General features: G+C 40.6%; 1 protein-coding gene and 1 long non-coding RNA gene across 7 annotated transcripts in view; one reads left to right on the top strand and one right to left on the bottom strand.

The window, feature by feature from the left end:
• The window catches only part of LOC134299006 (uncharacterized), a 32,475-nt gene extending 25,909 nt beyond the window's left edge, over nt 1-6,566 (top strand). The window contains exon 3 of the long non-coding RNA XR_010006165.1: nt 4,889-6,566. This is a non-coding gene — a long non-coding RNA (uncharacterized LOC134299006). The remainder of the gene's footprint in view (nt 1-4,888) is intronic.
• Nucleotides 1-14,301, bottom strand: part of nek7 (NIMA related kinase 7) — a 118,185-nt gene extending 103,884 nt beyond the window's left edge. For 3 of the 6 annotated variants that reach the window (XM_008115010.3, XM_016995195.2, XM_016995194.2), the window contains exons 1-2: nt 13,891-14,027; nt 4,695-4,790 (exon numbers count right to left, since the gene is read on the bottom strand). In XM_008115010.3, coding sequence (XP_008113217.1) covers nt 4,695-4,763 — 69 coding nt within the window. In that variant the 5' untranslated portion in view covers nt 4,764-4,790; nt 13,891-14,027. Of the gene's footprint in view, nt 1-4,694; nt 4,791-13,890; nt 14,028-14,200 lie in introns of those variants that run through there. The other 3 variants (XM_062980785.1, XM_008115012.3, XM_003223593.4) reach the window with 3 other exon arrangements.
• Between the last annotated feature and the right edge of the window lie 11,924 nt (nt 14,302-26,225).

The raw sequence follows: 26,225 nt of genomic DNA, 5'->3' as shown, positions 1-26,225 counted from the left end.
ACTTGGAATGGTACAGTTCACCAAACAACAGATGTCCTCAGCTTCTTTAAAAACATCTATCTCCCCTTCACGCTCTAAATGTGTAGGCAGCAAAAAGAAGACTACGACATAAAGTGTGAACAGTTGCCAATTCCAAAGCAAAATACATGCTGAAATTAGTGGATATTAATAATCTTACTACTTTTCTTAAAAACTGCTGTTATACTTTAGCATAGATTTTCAATAATTCAATTAAAGTGTTTGTTTCTTTTTCAAAAGCTAGGTTGCAATTATTTTATAGCACTGTGAAAGTTTGGCAGGCATAAGAAATTTTTTCTCACAAACACATACACTTCTTATCATTTTCAAACAGTGCGAGATAACTATGAAATGTCTCAGTTTCATTTATCCACAACCATATTGGCTGATAATCATAATTTATTTCTATCATATCATTAGTGTACATTGTACTTTACAAGTGAAACAACAAAACCAAAGCGACTCTGCCAAAGGCATACCATCTGAAATATACACACACATATAGAGATGGATACTTTATTGTGGGTTTACTAAAACCTTTGTTTGTTTTTGGTGGTGAGTCTATAAAACTACAGAAAATTGAGGGAAATGTGACTGCTCAGCGCAACCATTATCCAAAAAATCACATTGTACACAAATTTCCCTTCTTAATTTGCTGTTCCAGTACTATACAATTTAGATTCCAACTTTCTCATCTCTGTCTCCCTGGTATTAAGTCCCAAAAGATGTGTATCCCTTATTGGTCAGCTTCCAGCATCTACCTGACATAAGACCAGTCAAGTATCAGAAAAGTAAACAAAATTTAACCCTCTCCTCCTCAGCGGGAGCCACTATGCCTAAATCGTCTCCTGCACATACATGAGCTATATCTTTTAGAAATCTTCTTGAGACCAAAATCTTGTCATTTCCATGAAGAGGAATCTAACTAGTTGTTCTATTATTATTATTATTATTATTATTATTATTATTATTATTATTATTACTCCACTTTATCTTCCCAAAGGGGACTCAAAGCAGCTTGACATAAAAGCACTGGTATCCAATTTAAAATATACAAATATACAAACATTAAAACAGAATTAAACATAAACAGTATTTTGAAAATCAATTAAACCCATCAAACATATGGTATTCAAAGTTAAAAACCATAGCATCCGCTGACTAGATCTTAAATACCTTCATCTTTAAATGCCTGTTTGAATAAGAGTTGTAGCCTGCCACTGGAAGGACAGCAGGGAGGGGGCCGTTCTGACTTCCCTGGGCAGGGAATTCCTTTGTTAGAAATCGTTTTTGTTGCATCAGCTTTGCAGTTTATAAAAAGGCTGCACTCTTCAACACAAGCGAAGATCCTTTCAAATTTCACTGCCAAGAAATTATTATTTCAACAGGTGCCACTATCTTTGTCACTTTCCCTTCTGATAGGGAAAGTTAGGTGCTGCAGAAATGCACACTTCTAGCCTAGACATTGATCATGGTTCTATGTTAACTCTAGATCAAGCGTGGGCTAACTTCAGTCCTTTGAGTGTTTTGGACTTCAACTCCTAGAACTCCTAACAGCCAGTAAACTGGCTGGGATTTCTGGAAGTTGGAGTCCAAAATACCTGGAGGGCTGAAGTTTGTCCATGCCTGTTCTAGATGCTTAAAATAAATTGCATAATCACAGAAATCATTCTGAATCTAGAATCTGTTCAAATGCCAAGAGAGTAAAAAAAAAAAACATGGGAAAATGACACTTTCCTCAATTTTTCTTATAACTGTGTGCCCGCAAGTTGTTTTTGATTTATGGCAACCTTCAGCTGAACCCATCATGGGGTTTTCTTGGCAAGATTTGTTTGGAGGGTATTTGCCTTGGCCTTCATCTGAGACAGAGTGTGACTGGCTCAAGGTCAGCCAGTGAATTTCCACGGTTGAATGAGGATTTGAACTGTCATCTCTAGAGTTATACCATTACTATACTATAGATCACTCGTGGCCGAGTATGATTGTCTTCCAAGGGTAGAATCTTGGTGGTGGGTCCATAATTTACTATGGAAACGTATTCTGGATTTGCATGGTATTTCACAATGAGGACATAGATTTCCAGATGGAAGGCGGTCACGACATGGGTTTGCTTGACTCGTCTTCCTCTTGGCACATCTCTCCCTTTCATCCTTTTGTCATGCCTCTTCAAAATCCATAGCACCTTTGGTAACAGCTGACCTCCAATTACAATGCTTGAGTGCCAGGATTTCCCAGTTCTCAGTGTTTGTTCCACATTTTTTAAGGTTAGTTTTAAGCCCATTTTAAAATCTCTTTTCTTGTCCACAGACATTCTATTTTATGTTCTTGAGCTGAGAATAAAGTAATTGCTTTGGGAGACTGTGATTGGGCATTGGATAATGTGGCCTCACCAGTGAAGTTCATGGAGGAGAATTGTCGCTTCAATGCTGGTGGTCTTTGCTTCTCCCAGAATGCTGATGTTTGTCCACCTGTCTTCTTTCCAAGAGATTTGCAGGAGTTTTCGGAGATGAAGTTGAAGAAATCTTTTCAGAAGTTGAGAGTGATGTTTGTAGGTCCATGTTTTGAAGGCATACAATAGAGTTGCCTTTATAAATAAGCATCTTGGTATCCTTATGAATGTCCCAATCCTCAAACACTCTCTGTTTCATTCAAACGAATGCTGCATTCGCAGAGCTCAGACAGTGTTGTATTTTGGCATCAATGTCAACTTATGTGGAGAGGTGGCTGCCTAGTGGAAATGGTCAACATTTTCTAGAGTTACACCATTAAGCTATATTTCTGGCATTGCAGAGGGATTGGTTGGTGCCTGTTGGTAGAGCACTTTAGCTTTCTCAATGTTCAGTGAGAGGCCAAGCTTTTCATATGCTTCTGCAAAGGTGTATAAAGTGGCTTAGAGGCCGTCCTCTGAATGATCTATGACTACATTATCATCAGCATATTTGAGTCCTATAACAGAAGTTGTTGTGACCTTACTTTTGGCTTTCAGTCAGCTGAGGTTAAAGAGCTTGCCATCTATCCAATATGTAATTTCCACACTGGTGGGAAGCTTCCTATCAGATGTGGAATCATAGAAATGAAGATAGAAAATAATATTGGGGCAATGGCGTACCCCTGTTTGACAACGGATCTCTCAGCATTGTTGTCCAAGACTGTAGTCATCATGTCATCATGGAGGAGCTGCAGGATGTTCACAAATTAATCAGGGCATGTGATTTTCAGGAGAATGGTCCAGGGAGTATTACGATTCACAGTGTCAAAGGCCTTTGCAAGGTTGATAAATTCTATGTTTAGAGAATGATTTTGTTCTCTGCAGTTTTCTTGGAGTGATGATCATATCCACTGTTCCTCTGGAGGGGCAAAAGCCATTCTGGAATTCAGGGAGGAGGTTTTCTGAAATAGGTAGAAGGCAGTTTGCAAGGATTCTTTTGAGGATTTTTCTGGCGAAAGTTAAAAGGGAGACACCTCAGTTGTTTCCACAGTTGTTCTTTCTCCCTTTTTGGAAAAGTGATGATAATGGTATTCTTGAATTTTGCTGGGATCTTCTCGGTTAGCCACACTTTTTCAAAAAGCTTGTGGAATTGTTGTGTCAGCTCAGGCCCACCTTCTTTAAAGATTTCAACAGGGATCCTATCAGGTCAGCTGGCTTTGTTATTTTTTAGTTAGTTTATGGCTTTGCTGACTTCCTCCAAAGTAGGCACTGCTGCAAGGTCCTCCCTGGTTTGTTGTTGCGGGATTTGTGAGATAACCTCTTTGGCCATGTTGGAACTGCAAGTAAGGAGGTTATGGCATGCTCTTTCCATCATGGCACAATGGATTTTTTTGTCCTTTAGAAGTTTGGTTCCGTCTGATGAACGTAGAGGGTGTGTGGCATGACTTGTCGGCCCATAAATGACCTTTGTGGTTTTAAAGAATCGTGAAAATCTGCGAAGTGTTGGATTTCCTGAGCCTTTTTTGTCCACCAGATGTTCTTAGGTTCTTTGGCCTTTCTTTGGACCTCAGCTTTTACACTAATGTATATCTTTTTCTTAGCAGCACAGTTGATATCACCTGGCCATATTCTTATAGATTAAATGCTGGATCTCATTATCATTCTCGTGAAACCAGTCTTGATATTTCTTAGTTTGGTAGCCAGTGTTTCTTCACTGGTTTTAATTTAATTTGAACCCTCATCTCTAGAGCCGTGGTCCATTGCTCAAACCACAATATGCTGGCTCTCCTTTTCCTCACTACAAAATAAAAAAAATCTCCCCTGAGATAGGTAGGTAAGACTCTTTGGGCCATATCCTGGAGAAAAGGCAGAATATATAATTTAGAGGCAGACTGTGCATTCCATTGAAATGAGTAGAGACATTTTGTTTTTGCTTGGTGTTTGGTATATTATATCACATACACACGCATGCACAAACACAAATAACACAAAAACTAGTGTTTGTTGTGTGCTTTCAAATCATTTCTTGGCAATATTTGTTCAAAGGGGATTTTCTTTTGTCCTTCTGAGACTGAAAGAGTGTGACTTGCCCAAGGTCACCTAGTGGGTGTACTGGCTGAGCAAGGATTTGAACCCTGGTCTCCAGAACTGTAGCCGAATGCTCATATCACTGCACCACACTGGTTCTCATCTACAGAACAATACTTTAACAGATCAGTGAATTCCAACAGAAAACTTAAATAAATACCTGCATCATCACCTGTGGCTGAAACTGAGGAACTGGAGGACCAGGCACGCCTTGAGATTGTTCATCCATTGTTCAAATTACAACACTTCCAATTACCTGTATAAGAACACAATACAATAAAACCTTATTTTTTGCATGTATTTTTTTGTCTTGGCATTACTTACACAGCTAAACATTTCCTTGATGCTTTACAGGCAGACCCAGGATACTACAGAATTTGGAGTACACAAAAGGAGAATGCCACTACATTAACGTGATAAGGAGGGCTAGGGATTTACAGGCCAATGAGGAGCAACCAATACAAACAAAAGGACACTCATTATCAGCGAAATGTTGAGAGATCATTTGCTGCTCAGCCACAATAACCTTCAATTTTTTCAGATCCTCAACCCAGGCATATATTGAGATATTTGTTTCTTGTGTTCGTCTCATTAATGTATTGAGTCGCACCACTGCTGTTGTGATCCAAGCAGTAGGTCCTGACTCATAGTGAAAGATCAATGCAACAGACTATTACAGATGAAATGCCAGAAGACTGCTACATCTTACCACTACATCATGTTGCCTCAAACACAGTTATTTCTTCCGGTGGAGTTAGTTTGCATTTTCTAATATGGGTAATCAAGTGGCACAAGACAGGATGATGTGCGTCACAAAGTTAAGCCCAAGCAAGGTTCAACAAGCTATTTTAATAATACAAAAAAGATAGCAAACAGCATCAGCTTCCATAAAACATGCACTGTTATACAACATAGGAATGTTTGTGTCATGGGTAGTGGAGATAATCCCTATGGATAAATGGTTAGACAAAGGGGCTGATATCTAATGGCAAAACAGAAGGGCAGAGTTAAAACTTGTATTTTAACTCTGTGTGTCATGTTGTATGCATTTCAATGCTGTTTTATCTCTTGTTTTAACATTGTTGTACTCCACCTCAAGCAACAGGGTGAGGCGGGTAATAAATGAACTATATTATTATTGTTATTATTATTATTATTATTATTATTATTATTATTATTTACATTATATTACACACATTAGAATTGATTTGTCATCCCTACAAAAGAAGGCACTGTGAAATGCCAAAAATTTAACTCCTGTCACCTATCCCTCCAGTGAGAACAGAGTACAGACCTGCACCTAGGATAAAAACAAATGTTCATGACTGTAACCTATAACCAGTGGCCTCAAAAATAGTTCTAGTGAAGTAAAATGATCTTCTTTAACTGAATTGTGACTTGAGAGTAATATGGGTGGTAAAAATATTGGAGCTAACAGAAAGGAAAGAATTAACCACTTAATTGTACTACAGGACAAATGATGAATTCTTAGAAGAATAAGAACCATTTTACAAGAGAGATGAATTCTATTTGCAGGTTTAAAGACATAATATTGGGATTTTAACTATTTTTCTAAATACAAGCAGAAGTATATATTTTGCAGCATATTAGGTGGAAATGGTAATATTATATGTAAACTAATGAAGGGAAAACGATGAATCATTTTGATTATCTGTTTATGTATATTTGTATTATGTTTGTATTTGTATTTGTAGATGGTAAAATATTTATCTGTTTGATAACTTGTTTAGTTATTTATTGTCAAGAAACGATGTGTCTATATGTTTATTTTTTTAAATACTCTAATAAAAACTAAATATTTCTGTTTGCTTTTAAGAAATATATTCTGTTTGTTGCAAAATTCTCCCAATATTTTTGTTTCATCCAGGTTGAAACAGAATCCAATGTAAAAGTATTTTTTAAAAACCAGTTGCAAAGAACAAAAAATAAAATTAGCTTCCTGTTGGAATGAAGTCAGAAAAGGAAATATTTTAACCTAAGGAGCCTACTTAACTGAGAAATGCTATCAAAATCACTTCTAAAAGAATTAGTTGCATTTTAAAAAAAAATCTTATTAAAATGTTGTATTTTCAAAAATATACATATTCTCTTACCTGATGTTTTTAACCTATTGAAATCATTAAGCAGTGGTAACATCACTATGTATAACTTCTGATCCGTAACCCAGAAGCAAAGATTTTCCACATAACAATTCTGAATGGTTGATTCACTTTGTTTTAATGGTGATAATGAAACTGCTCCCCTACCAGATACTATTTCCCTTCAATCTTGCATCTCAAAACAATTGTCATGGTAGGTAGCAACGTTATGTTGATACAAGTAGTATCTATTAAACTGCACCTCATATGTGCATGTACTTGTTCCTTCAATTTGCCCATCAACCAAAGGTGATATCATTAACTTCATGAAGATTTCTTAATCAACCAATACTCAGAGATGGTTTTGCCAGTTACTTCTTCTGGAATGTAGCTTACAGCAACTGATACTTGTTGATTGTGTCCCTTCAAAGTACAAATCAGAAGTGGGCCAGCTTAGTTGCCTCAAAGCTACGTTCAACATCTCTGTAGTCCATCTTTCTAATATATTATTTCGGAGCTTGTTGAAACACATCAAAATTTTCTCAACTTCAACTAAAAAAAATCTCACTGACTTTTTTTCCTTTTTTAAAAAAAATGATGCACATTTCAGAATAGCTCCTTTCAATACTGTGGGTTGAAGAACGCTCGAGTTCCTTGAAATTTTCTCAGGGTCCTTCAATCAGACTTCTTCTGACAGATATACATTTTCCTTGAAGATGTTGCCCATATCTCCTTTCAACACACGCCCACAGAGGTGTTCTGGAGCGAATGAGTTTATTTTATCTTTGATTTACTATTCATTTAATAGATATACCTATCTTTCTATTAAAATGTGATTTGAAGTAGGTCACAACACAATAGCGTGGGGGGGGGCAGACAGAAACCAACATGACACATACAAATTTTTAAAACACAATAAGTTATTGACTTCCTTTCTGCTAGTGGCAATGCAGAGGAAGGCATAACAGATTTGGTCCTGATCATCTCAACAATGGCCCTGAATTTTGCACCTAAGAGCTAAATCTGGGACTACTCCAAAAATAAATTTATACTGGGCTAACCTGCCTAGTGCAGTGGCCCAGGTCTTATGTTTCCAAAAAACAAACCTCTGACGGTGGAGGGATTGAGAGAAGAGCCGGTCAAGAATATCTAAGATTAGGTAGATTTATATGGGGTTCCTGAATTGAATGGATTATCTTAATCCATTTCAATCTAGTTTTTCAATCTGATAATGGGATGGACGTCCTTGATATACAATATTCACTGGAAACCTGACGGGGCGACTGTGTTCCTGTTGGTTCCAAGGTCCATTCAGTAGCTTTAAATCCCCTCAACTTTGGTGTTTTCCTGAGCCCAGTGTTGGTGTTACCCAGTGTGGTAACTCATGGTGTCACCTCCATGGTGCTCTTCCCATACCAGACCAGACTACAATATTATAGCTAAAATTGACAAGATGAGCTACTATTTTAAAATAACAGCAGCATTCAAAAGTGTTGTCGAAGGCTTTCATGGCCTGAATCAAACAGTTGTTGTGTGTTTTCCGGGCTGTATGGCCATGTTCCAGAAGTATTCTCTCCTGACGTTTCGCCCACATCTATGGCAGGCATCCTCAGAGATTGTGAGATCTGTTCGAAACTAGGCAAGTGAGGTTTATATATCTGTAGAATGTCCAGGATGGGAGAAAGAACTCATGTCTCTTTGAGGCAAGTGTGAATGTTGCAATTGGCTAGCTTGATTAGCATTGAATAGCCTTGCAGCTTCAAAGCCTGGCTGCTTCCCGCCTGGGGAATCCTTTGTTGGGAGGTGTTAGCTGGCCCTTATTCCCTGTCTGGAATAGACAATTATTTGGTGTCTCCTCCTCTGATGGCATCACTTGGTACAGCTTGCACTCGCCACACACACACCTTAATGTTGACAGATGGAGACACTGCGAGATTCTTGTTCAAATTCCCAGTCATCCCAGTCATCAGCTTGTAGACTGCTTCAGGGCTATTTTACATCCCATGCCTTTTAATATCCAAATTAAAATGCTGGGACAGGTTGTCCAAGAATCTGGAATTCAGTGTCATCACTATACTAAGGGCAGTCCAATGCTTTTGGGGAGGAGGAGGAGTTGTTTAAAGCTACAGACAATGCGGTTGCTGTTGCCCGCTTTTGGTCCAAAACTATTTAGTTGCTTGTGATTTCTTTTCTTTTTTATTTTATTTCCATTATTTGAAATGTATTTGCTGTACCAATGCTTTTGACACGAAATAAATAACTAAGGGCAGTCTATTTCTCCTTTCCACAAACTCCAAGGAAGTTGCTGTGGCTTTAAGCCAGTGTTTAGCATCAGTAATGAAATAAATGCGAGGGGGAAACAACTTGTAGTTTATTCCAGACAAAATAGGGGATGTGTCTAATCAGTTGAAATGGTGAAATAGGCATTGCTAAATATGGTTATTTAGCCTATGCTAAATAAGGTTACACACCCCTTGAAGATGTGGGCTTGTACTTTGGATGTACTACTGGGCTCAACCATAAAGCCAGGCTTCTGTTGTGGGTAGTAGTGCCTTTGTACACTTAAAAGAAGTATGCCAACTGTGCCCATTCCTGATGCCCTTATCTGTTCCTGAAATCTTTTCTGACCCATCGCCTTCACAGACACCACTGATGGTGTGGCGAGAGAGCCTTCTTGGTGTCTTTCTTTAAGCTCTGGAAATCCCTTCTGAGGGAGACAGGAATGGCTCCTCCTTACTATCTTTCCATTGGCAGAACAACTTATGAAAACCAAAGATTGCTGAAAGACAGCCTTTTGAGAGGGCGCTAGACTCTCTTAACTACTGTTCTTAATCATTTTAATAATACAGTTCAAATTGTTTTTAAGGTTGTTTCACCATATTATTTTAATTTTTAAAATGTCTAGGCCCCATCTACACTGCAAACAAAGGTGGTATGAGGATGCATTATCATGAGGCACCCAAATGTTGCCTCATGATAACACAGATTAACCTGGAATAAATCTGGAAATCCAGGTTGATTTCAGGTGGAAAAAAAAAACTCCAAAGATCCGGCCCTTCCTGGAAGCTCCAGATCTTTGGAAATATGGGGCCTATGGATCACCATCCACAATCTCAGCAGCAGTCTCCACAGCGATCCCACCTCTACAGGCTTAAGCAGCCCACAGTGGATGGATGGAAATCCCATCCTCCATGCCTTCACCCCTTTTTCTGGGTTTAAAACATTTTTAAAAGGCTCCTTACCAAACGTGGAGACTTCTAAGGACTCAGTATAGTGTCTAAATCAGGGGCCCTTAGATTTTTTATGCAGAGGGCCAGTCCATAATCCTTCAGACTGTTGAGGGGCCGAATTATCATTTGAAAAAAATATGAACAAATTCCTATGAACACTGCACATGTCTTATTTGTAGTGCAAAACCAACAACAACAATGAAAGAACAATACGATATTTAAAAATAAAAACAATTTTAACCAACATAAACCTATCAGGATTTCAATGGGAAGTGTGCAACTGCTTCTGGCCAGATAGTCAAGTTAATTAGGATTGTTATTGTTGTGTGCCTTCAAGTCATTTCAGATTTTGGGTGAGCCTAAGTCTAAAACTGAGGGCGGGGGCCAGGTAAATGACCTTGGAGGGCCGCATCAGGCCTACGGGCCTTAGTTTCAGGACCCCTGCTCTAAATGATGCATGGAGCTCTGGAGAATTCCCCTTTCCCTTCTCCAGAACTATGTCACGTCATTTAGATGTAAAACGTAGCTCTTAGAAGCCTTCTGGCTTGGTAAAGAGCCTTTTAAAAACATTTTAAACCTGGAAAAGGGGGTGGGAGAGCTCAGGAGCCTCAGTGGCCATGCCTCCTGTGCCGAAGCTAATTCAGCATGGATAGGTGTCCGGTCAGTCCCTTGTCAAAAAGGCAAAGTTTTGGCCCCCTATGTGGGCACCACATCAGCTTTTTAAATGCCAATTTCATGAAAATTTGGACCAGTGTAGAAGGGCCCTTAAATACTGGTTTTGCAGAACAAGTACAATATAAATTAATTATTATTACGGGCTGCACATCCATTATCCGAAATGACTGAGACAGGAAATGTTTGCATTTTGAATTTTTTTTGTATTTGCATATACAGTATGTACATAAGAAATCTTCAGAAATCTAAATGTAAACTTTTTAAAATTTATGTTTCATATAACCTTATACACATAGCCTAAAGGTCTTTTTATGCAATGTTTTTAAAATAATTTTGTGCATGAAACAAATTTGTGTACAAAGAACCATCAGAAAGCAAAGATGTCACTATAGGTTTCACAGGATTTTGGAATTCCAGATAATGGATGCTCAACCTGTATTAGGGAGATTATACTTCAGATAGCTTAGAAGCAAAGTACATGCAGTCCAAGTCATACACTTTTTGTTGATAAAAACCTAAGGGGAACATATTACAAGGTTTTTTTTTGACAAAATTTGTTCAGAAAGAATTAGCCTTTGCCTTTCTCAAAGGATGAAAGAGTGTGATTTGCTCAAGGTCACCCAGAGCATTTCATCTACTGAGTGGAAATTCAAACCCTGATCCTGAGAAACACAGTCCAACACTCAAATCATTATATCACACTGGCTCCCAAGTCGTATACTGCAGATGGGGAAAGGCAACCATTCAGACCGTTGGACAGCCTTTCCCATCAAACCGAGCCAGCATAATTGGCGAGGAACAATGGGAACCGTAATCTGAAGGGTCACACTTTGTCTAGCCAAACAAATAAAGTCATTCTGTTAAGTAGCCCATGTAGTGCTGGACAAGACTGGCTAAGACCCCAGATGACCCCATGCACACACATGCACACGGACACACAGTACACCAAAGCCCAGAGTTTTCTGCAATTGAAAAGTGCTGCCTGGTAATCCTACAAAGTTTTCTGGATGAAGGAATGACAAAAGGGAACAGCTCCCAGAGATCAGAACAACACTAAGCCACACAGCTAGTTAGGCAACATCATCTTGCTCTCTTGCTTGAATATGGAAGTATGGTTCTCTGTAATTACAGCTCTTTTCTAGCCCTTTACAACACAGGGGTCTCTATTTCTGCTACACAGCACTGTTTGCTATTTACTGTTGCTGTTACATCTATAGTTTCATCAAATATACATGCTCTACATCAGAGATAGCCAGCTTCTAGCCTTCTAGATACCATTAGCCAGTAGCTCCCAGTATCCTTTATCACTAGCCAAGGCTGATGGGAATTACAACCAACAGCATCTGGAAGACCAGACTGTCCACCTGTTCTCTATGAAAGGGGATTGTGAATTCTATCACATAGTAATCAAAGATTAAGCACATCAAAAAGCTGACTTGTAAAAACCTGTCCACTTTTGAAAGCTATCCTAATTTGCCACTTGTTTTCAGCCTCTTGCTAATTCATAAATAGGCTTCAGACACACAGTCATATGAATCAGAAATATCAGTAGCCAAAGGGACCTTGTTGTACCTTTCAGACAACAGCCAGAGAGAAAAAAGTTGCAGTACAAAATCAGATGCAATTCAGGAAATAGACATGATTTTGTGTGTGTGTGTCAAGAGCGACTGCAAGTCACTTCTGATGTGAGAGAATTGGCCATCTGCAAGAACATTGCCTAGGGGACACCCAGTTGTTTTGTTTTTACCATACTTGTAGGAGGCTTCTCTCATGTCCCCACATGGAGCTGGATTCAAACCAGCAACCTTCAGGTCAGCAACCCAACCTTCAAGCCAACAGTCCTGCCAGCACAAGGGTTTAACCCACTGCACCACCTGGCAGTGTGGACTCAGATAACCCAGTTCAAAGCAGATATTGTGGATTATCTGCCTTGATATTCTGGGGGCCCTTCCACACAGCCCTATATCCCAGAATATCAAGGCAGAAAATCTCACATCTGAGTGAGGACTCAAATAACCCAGTTCAAAGCAGATCATGTGGGATTTTCTGCCTTGATATTCTGAGATATAGGGCTGTGTGGAAGGGCCCTGGGTTATATGGCTGTGTGGAAGGGCCCTGGGTACAACCAAACTGAGGCAAAACTGCAACGATTATGTGGGTGGTGTCTACACTGTCAAATAAATGCAGCCTTTATTTAACTGCCATGGCTCAGTGCTGTGGAATCCAAGAAATCTGTCATTTTACCAGGTATGCAGAGCCTTTTCTGCTAAAGAGGGCTGGTGCCTCACTAAGTTTCCTTTCACACAGCTGTATAAAATCCACATTGAACTGGATTATCTAGCAATGTGAACTCAGATAACCCAGTTCAAAACAGATATTATCTAACTTAATATTCTGTGTTATATGGTTGTATGCAAGCATGTAGGGGGGGGGGCTTGAGGGGCTTCAGCCCTCCCCCCCCCCAAGTTCTCAGGGTGGTCCGCGAGAAGGCCTTACATTTATTATTTGAACTGTTATGTTTATTCATATCATGACCTGATCACCATGTTCAATATATCCCATATGCATGGGGGTATTGGGATAACGATACAAAAGGTTTGCTAGGCTAGATCCTCTCCCACCCAGACTCAGCCCCTCCCCATCAAAATCCCAACCTCCCCCCCCCCCCCCCCCAGTCAAAATCCTGGCTACTAAAAGCTCCTGCGGTGACGCAGCCGTGAGCAAATGCAGTTAAAGTGATGTCAAACTGCATTCATTCTCCAGTGTAGAGGCACCCTAGGAAAGCCTCCAAGCTGACACAAGATCTCTTGGCTTAACTGACAAACAAGCCATGAACTCTGAAGGTAAATAGACGACTCAGGGCCCTTCCACGCAGCAATATAACCCAGAAAAACAAGGCAGATAATCCACAATATCTGCTTTGAACTGAAATATATGGCAGTGTGGGCTCAGATAACCCAGTTCAAAGCAGATATTGTGGGATTTTCTGCCTTGACATTCTGGGTTATATGGCTGTGTGGAAGTGCCCTGAGTCCACACTGTCATATAATCCACTTCAATGTGGATTATATGCAGCTGTGTTGAAGGGGCCTAAGAGAAAGGGGCGTGGAAACGGCAGGCGACGAGGGCTGTTTTCCCCTCAGAAGAGGCGCTTTGGACCAAGAAGGCGCTCTGGCTCTTTCGGGGATGAGGTCAGCCAACGCTGGCGACACAGCCTGCAGCGACGGCCTCGCCAATTCTCTCCCCACACGGTTTTCCCTTCGCTGAGGCGAAGAGCAACGAAGTTGGAAGGCGCAGTAAGCGGAGCCCTACTTGAGGGAGGCCTCCATTCCCGTTTGGGACGCCTACTTACTCGCGAGGAGGCCCGAAGCGCCTCCGCTCCTCTCCCGCCTCTCCTCTCTTCCTCCTCCTCAGCCGGCCCTCTTCGCAGGAAGTGCCGGGACTTCCTGCAAAGTGTTGAAGGTTGGGGCGAGGAGGAGGAGGAGGAGAGAAAGAGGGAGAGAGAAGAAAGAGTCCACCCCGCCGCTTCATCGCTCTACAGGCCATTTCTTCCCTTTCCCGCCAAAAAAAGAAAAGCAAGCAGGGCTTTTCAAACATCACCAAAGTTGAGGCCAGTTAGACGCCTATAGCACCCCCGTTACTACGTCATAGAGTGCGCTCACGTGATCGGCAGGGAGGGACTCTCAGCCTCCTGTAGTTTGGCCGAAGTTTGACTAGGCCTCCTCCCTTGTGGCCCTCCGGCTGTTTGGGCCACCATTTCCCACAATTCCTGGCCACTGGGGAAGCTGGCCGGGGCTTCTGGGAATTGGAGGCCCAAACAGCTGAAGGGCTGGAGGTTGAGGAGTGTAGTCAAAGTGCTCATGGGGCCCTTCCACACAGCCATATAACCCAGAATATCAAGGCCCATAATCCACAATAGCTACTTTGAACTGGATTATCTGACTCCACAGTGATATAACCCAGTTCAAAGCAGATAATGTGGGATTTTACTCAGCTGTGTGGATGGAGCCTTGGGGACCTTTTAAAGCACCTTTTGACCCAAAAGGCTACAGACTTGATACAACTTAACTATACAACTGCCAGTTTGGAAAATGGCCTTCAGAACCTTTTTGAGTGTAGGGACCATAAGCCAGAAAATAGTAGACTATTGCCTATATAGCTTTGCCTCTGCATATATCATATTGAGAGAGACGTGGGTTTAAAAAGAATTTTCAAAGATACTTGTAATGACTATAAGTCCCATATGTTCTGATTGACCTAAGTTGCAAAAGGACTATGTTTGAGGAAGGCCTGCACTTGAGAAAAAATGCTGATGTTTGGGGAAAGAGTTGTTCCAGAGAAAAGAAGTTACTTTCAAATAATAACAAATAATAAAGTTACTTTCAAATAGGGGGCCGGGCTGTGGCGCAGCTGTTGAGCAGCTGCCTTAAATCACTCTGACCATGAGGTCATGAGTTCGAGGCCAGCCCGTGGCGGGGTGAGCACCCGTCAATTAAAAATAAAAAATAGCCCCTGCTCGTTGCTGACCTAGCAACCCGAAAGATAGTTGCATCTATCAAGTAGGAGATAAGGTACCACTTATAAAGTGGGGAGGCAAGATTAACTAATTTACGACCTGGAATGAGGAAGTGCCGTCAGTGTGGATGATGAAGCAGCTGCTCCCCCCTGTGGCCAGAATCGAACATCCCCTCAGAAGAAGGTTAACTTGCCTCTACGTGTGTGTCTCAGTCTCTGTTTGATGTGTTTATGGTCATTGAATGTTTGCCCTATGTGTGTTATAATGTGATCCGCCCTGAGTCCCCTTCGGGGTGAGAAGGGCGGAATATAAATACTGTAAATAAATAATAAAATAATAACACTACATAAAGTCAGAACCAGTTCCCATACGATTTCGAGCATATACTTGCAACAAGTCAGGGTCAGTAACATGAAAGCACCATTGTCTAAAGAATTACATGTTGTTACAGCATAGAAAACCAATGGGATTGCATGATGGTTAAGATGCTTGTGACGTAGACAACATTAGACAAATGGGGTAAATGATCTTTGTAAGCCAATAAAGATATGCTTGCTAATTTCTGTGAAGGTGATAAAATCCTTGCAACCATTTTGGACATTCTGACAAATCCTTTGATTGCATGTATGCATGTTTTTGTCTCATTGCTATGGCCACGCAATAAATAGTTCTTTGGCAGTTTGAAGATCCAACTTTTGTGGTGTCTTTCCTTGCCCTCTTCACAGAAAAGGGGCCTCCTGCTTTTGACTTTGGATTAAGAGGAGTATTTTTTTTTACATCTTTTACATCCTTGCCCCTTCAATACAGCCTTTATATAGACAATATAAGCACTTTGTATGAATCAAAGTACAGTAGAGTCTCACTTATCCAACATAAACGGGCCGGCAGAACGTTAGATAAGTGAATATGTTGGATAATAAGGAGGGATTAAGGAAAAGCCTATTAAACATCAAATTAGGTTATGATTTTACAAATTAAGCATCAAAACATCATGTTATACAACAAATTTGACAAAAAGTAGTTCAATACGCAGTAATGCTATGTAGTAATTACTGTATTTACGAATTTAGCACCAAAATATCACGATTTATTGAAAACATTGACTACAGAAATGCGTTGGATAATCCAGAACGTTGGATAAGTGAGTGCTGGATAAGTGAGACTCTACTGTAGTATGTGCAACACAGGGCCCGTGCCCCTCTTCTTCCTGTGAGCTGGTGCCTTTCTTCAGGATGTTCCAGAGGGAGAAGAAAGCTCAGAGTAAACAAGTTCGGTCATTGGTATCACTTGTGCCAATGTAGGCCTGGAAGGTGGGGAAGACCCTCAGCCATTGGTCAATTCTAGATAAGGCTGAAATATAAAATCCTTTGTTTGCTACACACATCTTGCGATGGCCATTTGGATGGTACGGACCCACAAAATGTGGGTACCTATGGCTGTTTTGCCATATCATCAGCTATGATAATAAAAGCCTTGTTTTATTGCTCTCCTGAAATTCTCTCCTTTACTCCCCCTCCGGGCTAGTCCCCAACAGGAGAACACCTTTTGGAGATCATAACTTTTTAAGAAAAGCATGGCCTTTCAGAGAAGAGCCCAAAACCCTTTAGAGTAGAATCTTCTCTTGTGGTATACAACCAGATATAATTAGGCAAAGTTGTTGGCCTGAGTAACCTGTTATCTTTGCTCTGGTAGGAAAGCAGAGATTTTCCAGTGCATAAAAACAGCTGAGATTTAGAAGTGTTTTTCAATGCCCCAAAATATATTGTTGTTTATTCGTTCATTCACTTCCGGCTCTTCGTGACCTCATGGGCCAGCCCACACCAGAGATCCCTGTCATCCATGGCCACCCCCAGCTCTTTCAAGGTCAAGCCAGTCACTTCAAGGATACCATCCATTCATCTTGCCCTTGGTCGGCCCCTCTTCCTTTTTCCTTCCGTTTTCCCCTGCATCATTGTCTTCTCCAAGCTTTCCTGTCTTCTCATGATGTGGCCAAACTATTTCATTCTTGTCTCTAATATCCTTCCCTCCAGTGAACAGTCAGGCATTATTTCCTGGAGTATGGACTGGTTAGATCTTCTTGCAGTCCATGGCACCACAGTTCAAAAGAGTCTGTTGTCCTTCATTCAGCCTTCCTTATATTCTCCCATAAAACAACTTGTTTTATATCATGCACTCAAGAGACAAAAATGAAATAGATGTTGATAAAAATAACATATTTGGTTTATTCACAACCATCATGTGTTCAGCATACATTGGTACAAAACCTATCAGTCCAGTTTGAGATAGTTTGAGATAATTCTCTGTGCCATCCGGCCAGGACATCTCTTACAGCAAAAACAGCAAGTAAGGGTGTGATCTGAGGTCTGAAGTAGTGTATAGTCTGCTATCTGCTGTCTGCCATAGCCTGAAGTGATCATGTGGTCTGCAGCCCCTTTTATAACTTCTCAGGAACCATAGAGTAAAGGAAGCTGCATACCAGAACATATATACAGGAAACAGTAAGCAACAGGATCATAGATAAACATTATTGGGAAGAATTGAAGAAAGTTGTCATTTCCAACATGCCATGATTCTAGAGTATTTATTTATTTCCAACATTTATATCCCGCCCTTCTCACACGAAGGGACTCAGGGCGGCGTACAAAATTGGCAACAATTCGATGCCTACACATAATTAAAACAGCAATGAAAATCCAATAAAACAATTAAAACAATATAAAGATATAAAGAATATTGAGTTACAGCAGTTAAAAGTGGATCCATGCTGCATTCCTTCTATAGAGCTGCTTCTTTCCAAGCTATTTTTCCAATAATTATAATAACACTTTATTCATATTCTGCCCTATCTCCCCAAGGAGACTTAGAGCAGATCACAGTATACATACACTGCAAACATTCAGTACCATTTGGACAGACAGAACAAAACAGAACAGACAGAAAGGAGGTATGTTTTGTTTGAAGTCCAGCTCCAGTGCCTTGGAAGTTGTGCTCGTATTCAACCACAGGGGTGTGCTGTTACTCCACTCTTTATGTCAAAATGTCATCAGAACTTCCTCCTTCCTTTTGGTCACTGGCATTTTATGGTGTCGTAAAAATCTACCCGCTAAATTAGCGGTACCTAATTTCTCTACTTAAAGCTCAGCTGTTTTCAAACTGCTTAGGTAAACAGTGAGCAGGGCTTAACAGTCATGTGTTCACTCCAAGCGGGCTTTGAACTGGCCACCTTTCGGTTGCCAGATCTTATTACTGCTGGTGATTTACCGGCTGTGCTAAAGCCCAATGGAGGGGTTTGCATTGTGACTTGTTTACACAAGGCTTTGTTTTGGGCATCCTCACTTCTCAGGATGACGGCACGCATGTCTTTGTTGATGGTGTCCACCCACCTTTCCTTTGGCTTTTGTCCACATGGTCACCATCCTGCAATCTCCAAACACAGTGCTGTTTGTGCTACTGATGTCGGTTCTCTTCTCAGACTTAGCTATACCACAATAGTCTTACTTCCTCCATTTTCTTGCTGATCGCTTTTATTCCTACCACTTCATTACATTCATTAGGAGACCCTGGTGGCGCAATGGGTTAAACCCTTCTGCCAGCGGGACTGCTGACCGACAGGTTGACAGTTTGACTCCGGGGAGAGCGAGTGAGCTCCCTTTGTCAGCTCCAGCTCTCTATCTGGGGACATGAGAGAAGCCTCCCACAAGGATGGTAAAACATTAAATATCCAGGGGTCCTCTGAGCAACATCCTTGCAGATGGCCAATTCTCTCACACCAGAAGTGACTTGCAGTTTCTCAAGCGCTTGACACAAAAAATCACGTTCATTAAATACTACTGAGTCATCCACTTAAGATAAGGCAACCTACTGTGTTCATCATATGACGTAGGCTTCAAGTATCTGGTAGAGATATCTTGGGGTTAAAAAAGCGTTGCAAATGGTTATCTTTTCAGACGGTTTCTAAGTTGGTTGGCAAGTGACCTTTTAACATTATTAGAGATGGACAAAATGGCCAATTCTGTCATGTGATGGTATTTGTCGTTCTCGGCTTTAAAATGATACAGTTAGGCAATTCGTGGGAAGAACTGAAATGCCCCGCCATTACCTTTTGCCCATGTACCAAAAGCACAAGCACCCCTGACAGATGGCATCTTGCCTCTGAATAATAATAATCATAATAGTAATAGGAATAGTAATAAGAGCCCCCGGTGGCGCAGTGTGTTAAAGTGCTGAGCTGCTGCACTTACAGACTGAAAGATCCCTGGTTCGAATCCGGGGAGCAGAGTGAGCATCCGCTGATAGCTCCATCTTCTGCCATCCTAGCAGTTCAAAAACATGCAAATGTGAGTAGATTAATAGGTACCACTCTGGCGAGAAGGTAATGGTGCTCCATGCAGTCATGCCAGCCACATGACCTTGGAGGTGTCTACGGACAATGCCGGCTCTTCGTCTTAGAAATAGAGATTAGCACCAACCCCAGAGTCGGGCACGACTGGACTTAATGTCAGGGGAAACCGTTATCTTTACTAATAGTAATAAAGGAAATATGTTCCTAGTTTGCAAGTATTATTTCCTGTTTAATTGTGTAGTCCTTATTTTGAAAGCAGTTGTTGTGCTCCAGAAACTTCATTTTTGTGCCCACAAACTATGTTAAATTGGTGGAGACTGTATAAGATATTCAGTCATTGAGAAACTAGAGCAAAATGTGCTATAGCAGGATGTCCCTCCTGCAAAGACAAAGTTTTTGCAGCTTAATAAACTTTTCCCATGTGTTTATGATAGAACCAATTAGGAAATGACATTTATAACCCAGGAACAAAAATCACAGTCCAGGAGAGGAGGTATTTCTTTTCACAAAGAAAATGGGGAAGGGACAGTGAATGGGACTAACTCTCTACAATATCAAATCAATTGAGACCTCTTGAATAAAACGGATAGCTTGCTAGTGTGTGATGGAGGTATGAAAATCATCCATTTAATTTCAAAACAGAGTATACCTGAGCTGTATGGTAACCTACTCTTCCAAACGCTTGACATGTTCAGTGGTATGAAGTTTCTATTCTGTGATGGATATCATCATTTGGCACATGGTCGAGAAGTGTCAAGCCAAGTGTCCATCTCAGCATTCTCATTTCCATTGTCTTAAGGGCTTGTTCGTGTTTCTTTGTTCCTGGCCAGCACTCTGCCCCGTAGAGGCTACTGGGCAAACAACTGTAGTGCAGATCTTAGCCTTGAGTTGTTCAGGCATTTTTTTTTGTTTCTCCTTTCCTTGTGTAATGGCCACAAATACAGTAGAGTCTCACTTATCCAAGCTAAATGGGCCAGCAGAAGCTTGGATAAGCAAATATCTTGGATAATAAGGAGGGATTAAGGAAAAGCCTATTAAACATCAAATTAGGTTATGATTTTACAAATTAAGCACCAAAACTTCATGTTATACAACAAATTTGACAGAAAAAGTAGTTCAATACACAATAATGTTATGTTGTAATTACTGTATTTACGAATTTAGCACCAAAATATCACAATATATTGAAAACATTGACTACTAAAATGGCTTGGATTATCCAGAGGCTTGGATAAGTGAGGCTTGGATTAGTGAGACTCTACTGTAGTTTTAAACAAAAACAAACCAGAGTTCTCCCTACTTCCTCCTCTCTGTCATGGAAATATTGATTTTTGCGGGGACTACATCTCCCAGAATCCTCCAGACAGTATGAACAGTAGCCAGGTTGGTTGGGAGATTAGGGAAACAGTAGTCCAAACAAAAGTGCCATGTCTATATTTGGCCTGCTTGACCCTTGAGATCTTCAGAGAAGGCTTGCTGATTGTTTTTCAACTGACAGAATGTCATCCAGTCACATTCTCAGTTTGAGAAGCAGTTTGAGAAGTACAAACAGTGGCGAGTTTGAAACCGCCTTCTGCAAACTAACTTGTTTACATAGGTTTTGCCTAGCTCCTAATTGACCCTTTTATATTACTTTTACTGCAAGTTAAGTATTTACTATGAATACAGATTGTACTAGATATATGTTTTTATTGTATAGTAAAGTTTAGATGTGTTTTGTAGTATAGTAAAACAGACACTATATTAATTTGTACACTAGTATTACAGATAAATTAATTACATTTTTTCTCCTTCTCCAGATAACCTTTTGCTTCTCACTGAGGCACACACAGTTTTAAATGTCTTTTTAAATATTATTCTTGGAAATCTTCCCAATATTCAGTTGCTGTTGTATGTCATCGATCACTGGAATGCGATGGAAATTGATCCTACTGTAGCTGTATGTGCTTAATGTACAGTAGGAAAGGTAAAAGGCATCCTCTAGAAAAACTTGTTGAAAAGCAAAACCGAAAGAAAAAGTTGGAAAGCAGATTATCCTGCCTCAAACTAACATCTACATGTTTTGCTACCAAAATAGACATCCTTAGAAAAATGAAAGCAGTTGAAAGAGAAATATCATCCTCTGAGATATTTTGGAAAAGGCTTTCAATCACTCTCTAGAAGAGTCAAAACATTTTTTGTTTATTTATGCAAGGCTTTCCTGCCTAGGTGTCTCATTTCAGGTGTGCACGATTGTTGGTTTGAATAAAAAGTTTGCTGAAACAAGTTGAACTATTCTCCTTTTTTGTGGTGTGAAGGAACATCTTCCTGTGCTAAGATATAATGGTGATAGGATCTGATTACCCTAAAGATACCAGATTCCTTCTAATCCTAAAAATTAAGCAGGATGAAGCCTGGTTAGTACTTGAATGGGAGATCAACAAATACCAGGTGCTGTAGGCTATATTTCAGAGGAAGGAACTGACAAATCCACCTCTATTTCTTGCCCAAAAAAAAGTGTGGGGTTGCCATAGGTTGATAGGTGACTTGAAGGCACATACATATACACAGGATATGTTGCTACTAAATCTCCCTTTAATTTAGGGCTGGATGTTGACATGAACCAATAATTTTCAATTGCAAGAAAAGAGATTCCTCTGAAGCATTAGGAAGAACATTCCGTCAGTAAGAGCTGTTCAGGAGTGGATTGAGTGCCTCTGAGATTGGTGGACTTCTCCTCTTTAGAAGTCTTTAAACCATAGGACAGAGAGCCATTTCTCAGGGGTGTTAAGCTGTTCCTACATGGCACAAGGTCGAATTAGATGGTCCTTTCAGTTCCTTCCAGTTCTTTAGTTCTGTGAATGCATACATTTGACATGCTTACACTAGATTCTAATCTACAGATTGGCCAATGGACACCAAGGCCTTGAGCGCTCCTATTGTCCATTGATTGTAGAGCTCCGTCCTTACCAAGTTAAAAGTGAGAGAAAGTAGAAAGAGTAGATGCAACCTCTAAGAAAGTATAAATACTCAAGCAGCCCTTTTTATGCTCACTTAGAGCCCCAAAAGAATATCAAGCCCCTTGTGTCCTTTATGAATGGAGCTCAGAGTTTGTTGTTTTAGTAAAGATGCAAGAAAAATCATGTGGCACTAGCCTGGAAGTCTATCCCTAATGCCTTCCAAAGGGATCGTGCTGCTTCCCACTATTCCAAACAGATGGATTTGATTTCTATTTTTCTGCTAAGGAGCAAAACTAATGTTTGAACTAAAACAATTGCACCTGTTAATTCCCATATCTTCCCACATTATTTGAGTATTAATGTAACACCTGTACAAAGGAGCTATGCCCTTGTGGTACCACAGTCTGTTAAATTTTAACAAAATAAATACAGCAAATAAAGGATGCATGCTGTTAATTCTTTCATAATATCAGAAGGTGTTAGTGGGAGGATACTTTGCATTTACAGCTTTCCACTGGTTAATGACAGCACATATTTCATTCCCCCTGTTGTGCATATATTTGAGAAAACCACTAACTCACAAGCTTTGTTTTGTTTTAAACTGATGTTTTAACTGGGTTATGTGTGATGGGTTTTTAACTGATAGTATACATTGTATTCTAATATATTGTTGTTCCTTGCCTCGATCCATGGGGATATGCAGATAAAACATTATCATCATCATCATCATCATCATCATCATCATCATCTTTTTTTGACAAACTATTGGGCATTTCAGAGAACTCTGAGGTGTCTCTCAGATTGTACATTGATGGTAGTCAACCTATGGATCTTGGTCTTAGGGTTGCATCAGAAATAATTTAAACCAGAAATAATGATAAAGAAACACAAATGTATCTCTTCCTCTAAAATGTTTACTTTTTTTCATGTCAGGAGCAACTTGAGTCGCTTCTGGAGTGAGAGAATTGGCCGTCTGCAAGGGCCTTGCCCAGGCCCAGATGTTTTTGATGTTTTGACCATTCTTGTGGGAGTTTTCTCTCATGTCCCCGCATGGAGCTGGAGCTGATAGAAGTAGCTCATCTGTCCCTGGGTGGGATTTGAACCAGGCAGCCTTCAGGTCAGCAACCCAACCTTCAAGTCACGAGGCTTTAACCCGCTGCACCACTGGAGGAGTAGTAGCTACCAAAAGGGAAAGAAGAGTTGAATCCTTGCACAAGGGGAAGTGGGGGGTCTAGGTTTCTGGGAACTTAGTGAACCTGTCTATACTGGCCAGAAGCTCAAATCAGGTTAACCCAGTTTTGCTCTCCATTAGCAGAAGTTGAGAATGCTCCAGATTTTTCCCACTTCTCAGCACAGAGAAAGGGGAATGGAACCTATCTGGATTCTGCTTTGTCACTGAGGCTGCCAGCCATGGAGTTACAGATAGCTCCTGGTCTTCACTGAGTGCCCTGGCAGATGTCAGCAAAGGCACACATTGATTGCTATGAGCCCTCCAGAGCTTCATGGCCAGCTGCCACAGCGGCAAACAATAGCAAAGGTAGGGGATGCCCATCTGGCAAGTCTTAACCAGGTTCAGCCCAACTGGCTAGTCTGGACTCTGCTCCTGCTGCTGTCATGGTTTAGGAGTGGAACAAGTACACACCTCTGCTGAATCCAGGGCGAGTCCAAAGCAGCAGTTCTCCAAACCAGCCCCAGATTTAGGTGACTGTAGATGGGCCCAGTGTTAAAACAAACTATATATATAAATGAGTGATGGCATCACGGCGACCCACAAAACAACAAAACTAAAGGCCCCCCAACCTCAAAATTTGACAACACAACCCATCATCCACGCCTCTAGGTTGATACAACAAAAAGAAAAGAAAAATAAAGTCCCAATTAGAGGGAAAGGAATAATTGTTTTTATCCAATTGCTGCCAGTTACAGGGCTAATCTCTGCCCACTTGGTCTCCTAGCAACCAACTCAGCCGAGGGGACAGGCAGACTTAGGCCTCTTTTAGGCCTCTCCCACAGATTATCTAATTTATTTTTATCCAATTGCTGCCGCTCCATGCAGTCATCCCACATGACTTTGGAGGAGTCTACGGACAACGCCAGCTCTTCGGCTTAGAAATGGAGATGAGCACCAACACCTAGGCTCAGACACGACTGCACTTAATGTCAGGGAAAACCTTTACCAAAGGGTAAAGGTTTTCCCTGACATTAAGTGCAGTCGTGTCTGAGCCTAGGTGTTAAGACCTTAACTACCACTTATTCCTCAATACTTTATTTCCCATACCACCATATTTTGCCACAGCAACGCGTGGCCGGGCACAGCTAGTATATTATAAATTTAATTTTAGTTGTTCAACAAACCAGAGCAGCTGTAATGTCTGTTTGTTAAATCTCATTTCCTAGAAGCACCAGCATTTATGATTATGAATATGACTATGGACCTCATTACATTGAGGTCCCTGATCCAGGTGATAGCAGAGGGATTCACCACAGATCATGGTGAATTTGGCGTGGGGAACCCATCGCCCTGTGTCTCGCATCACCCGGATGGCCTTCACCCGGGTAAGCCCCATTGAGGGAAAGTGTCGCCAACTGGCTTCCTCCCGTGTTGCCAGCACTGCCTCCTGAGACGTTCTCACCTCTCTTTATGCACTGAGCCCCACCCGAAGTTGATCAACATCATGTGATGGGATCCGTCAGGCTCTGTGCCTGAAGAGAGGTGCAAATGTTGTAGGATGGGCAATTTTGCCTGTCTGATGAGGTGGTCAAGCATGGCAAAGTGCACCATATTTCTTGAGATCAAAACTACTAGTCCTTAGTGGTAAAGCAAAGTACACAATTGACAGAACTACTGGGCCATGTTCACATTGACTCAACAATAATTTCCTATAGTTTTTTTTTAGTAACACTTGATTTGTAGGAAGACTTAGGAAGGAGTAACCAAACAATCATATATTTTCATACAGACTGAATCCACAGAAAGCGCTTTCTGCATCCTGAAAACAGGGACACTCCTTGTATAGAAAGTAATTTACTAACAATAACTTGCAAAGTGATTTGAAGGGAATATTAGATGAAGCCATGCAATCGGGAGCATTTTGATTCATTGGTGAGGAATTGTTAACACATGCATAAACTCTCAGCAATAGTATCCTTAGTTTTACTGGTTTCCTTCTCTCAAACCCACTTTGTTTCTCCAACTTAATTGATTGTGAACTTTGGGAGACTCTTCTGCAGAGCATTATTCTATTCAAAATAACAATGCAATCATTCACATATCAGCACAGAAGTATGCCCAAATAATTTCAGTAGGAATTACAGTCACACGATTGTACCTTAAGGAAGATATTACAAAAGGCAATTGTAATGCCTCAAAATCTTTTTGACAATCATGTTTTTCTCCAAATTTGATTTCATTTCACTCCATTTATTTCCAGGAACTAAATATACTCTTCTTTCCATCTACCCGCATTATTACCCTAATAGTGGGGTGTCCTTCTTGGGAGTTTTTAAGTCAGGTTGCAAAGCAATGACTGGCTAAATGTAGTCATAGCATTATCTTACTGAGAAACGGATTTGACCTGGCCTGTAATATCCATTGGGCAGAGGTGATGGGTATCAACGGAGAGGAATGTAACTGAGAGGAAACTGTCATTTTGAGCAGGTCTAATGAAAGCACTTTTATTTTAGAATAAGGTATTATAATATATTTCTGGCTAATCATGCCATGCACATACTTTCAAACACAGATCATGTTGTCTATACTGATTTGGAGGAAATTTTCCCACAGGTTCTCCTGAACTCAATATAGGCAGTCCCCAAGTTATGAACAAGTAAAGTTCTGTATGTTTGTTCTTAAGTTGAATGTGTATGTAAGTCAGAACAGGTACATTTTA

The sequence above is a fragment of the Anolis carolinensis genome, chromosome 4 (assembly GCF_035594765.1).
Source record: "Anolis carolinensis isolate JA03-04 chromosome 4, rAnoCar3.1.pri, whole genome shotgun sequence".
Lineage (NCBI taxonomy): Eukaryota > Metazoa > Chordata > Lepidosauria > Squamata > Dactyloidae > Anolis > Anolis carolinensis.
Note: the sequence above shows the minus strand (reverse complement) of the source record. Positions and strands in the feature narration are given on the sequence as shown.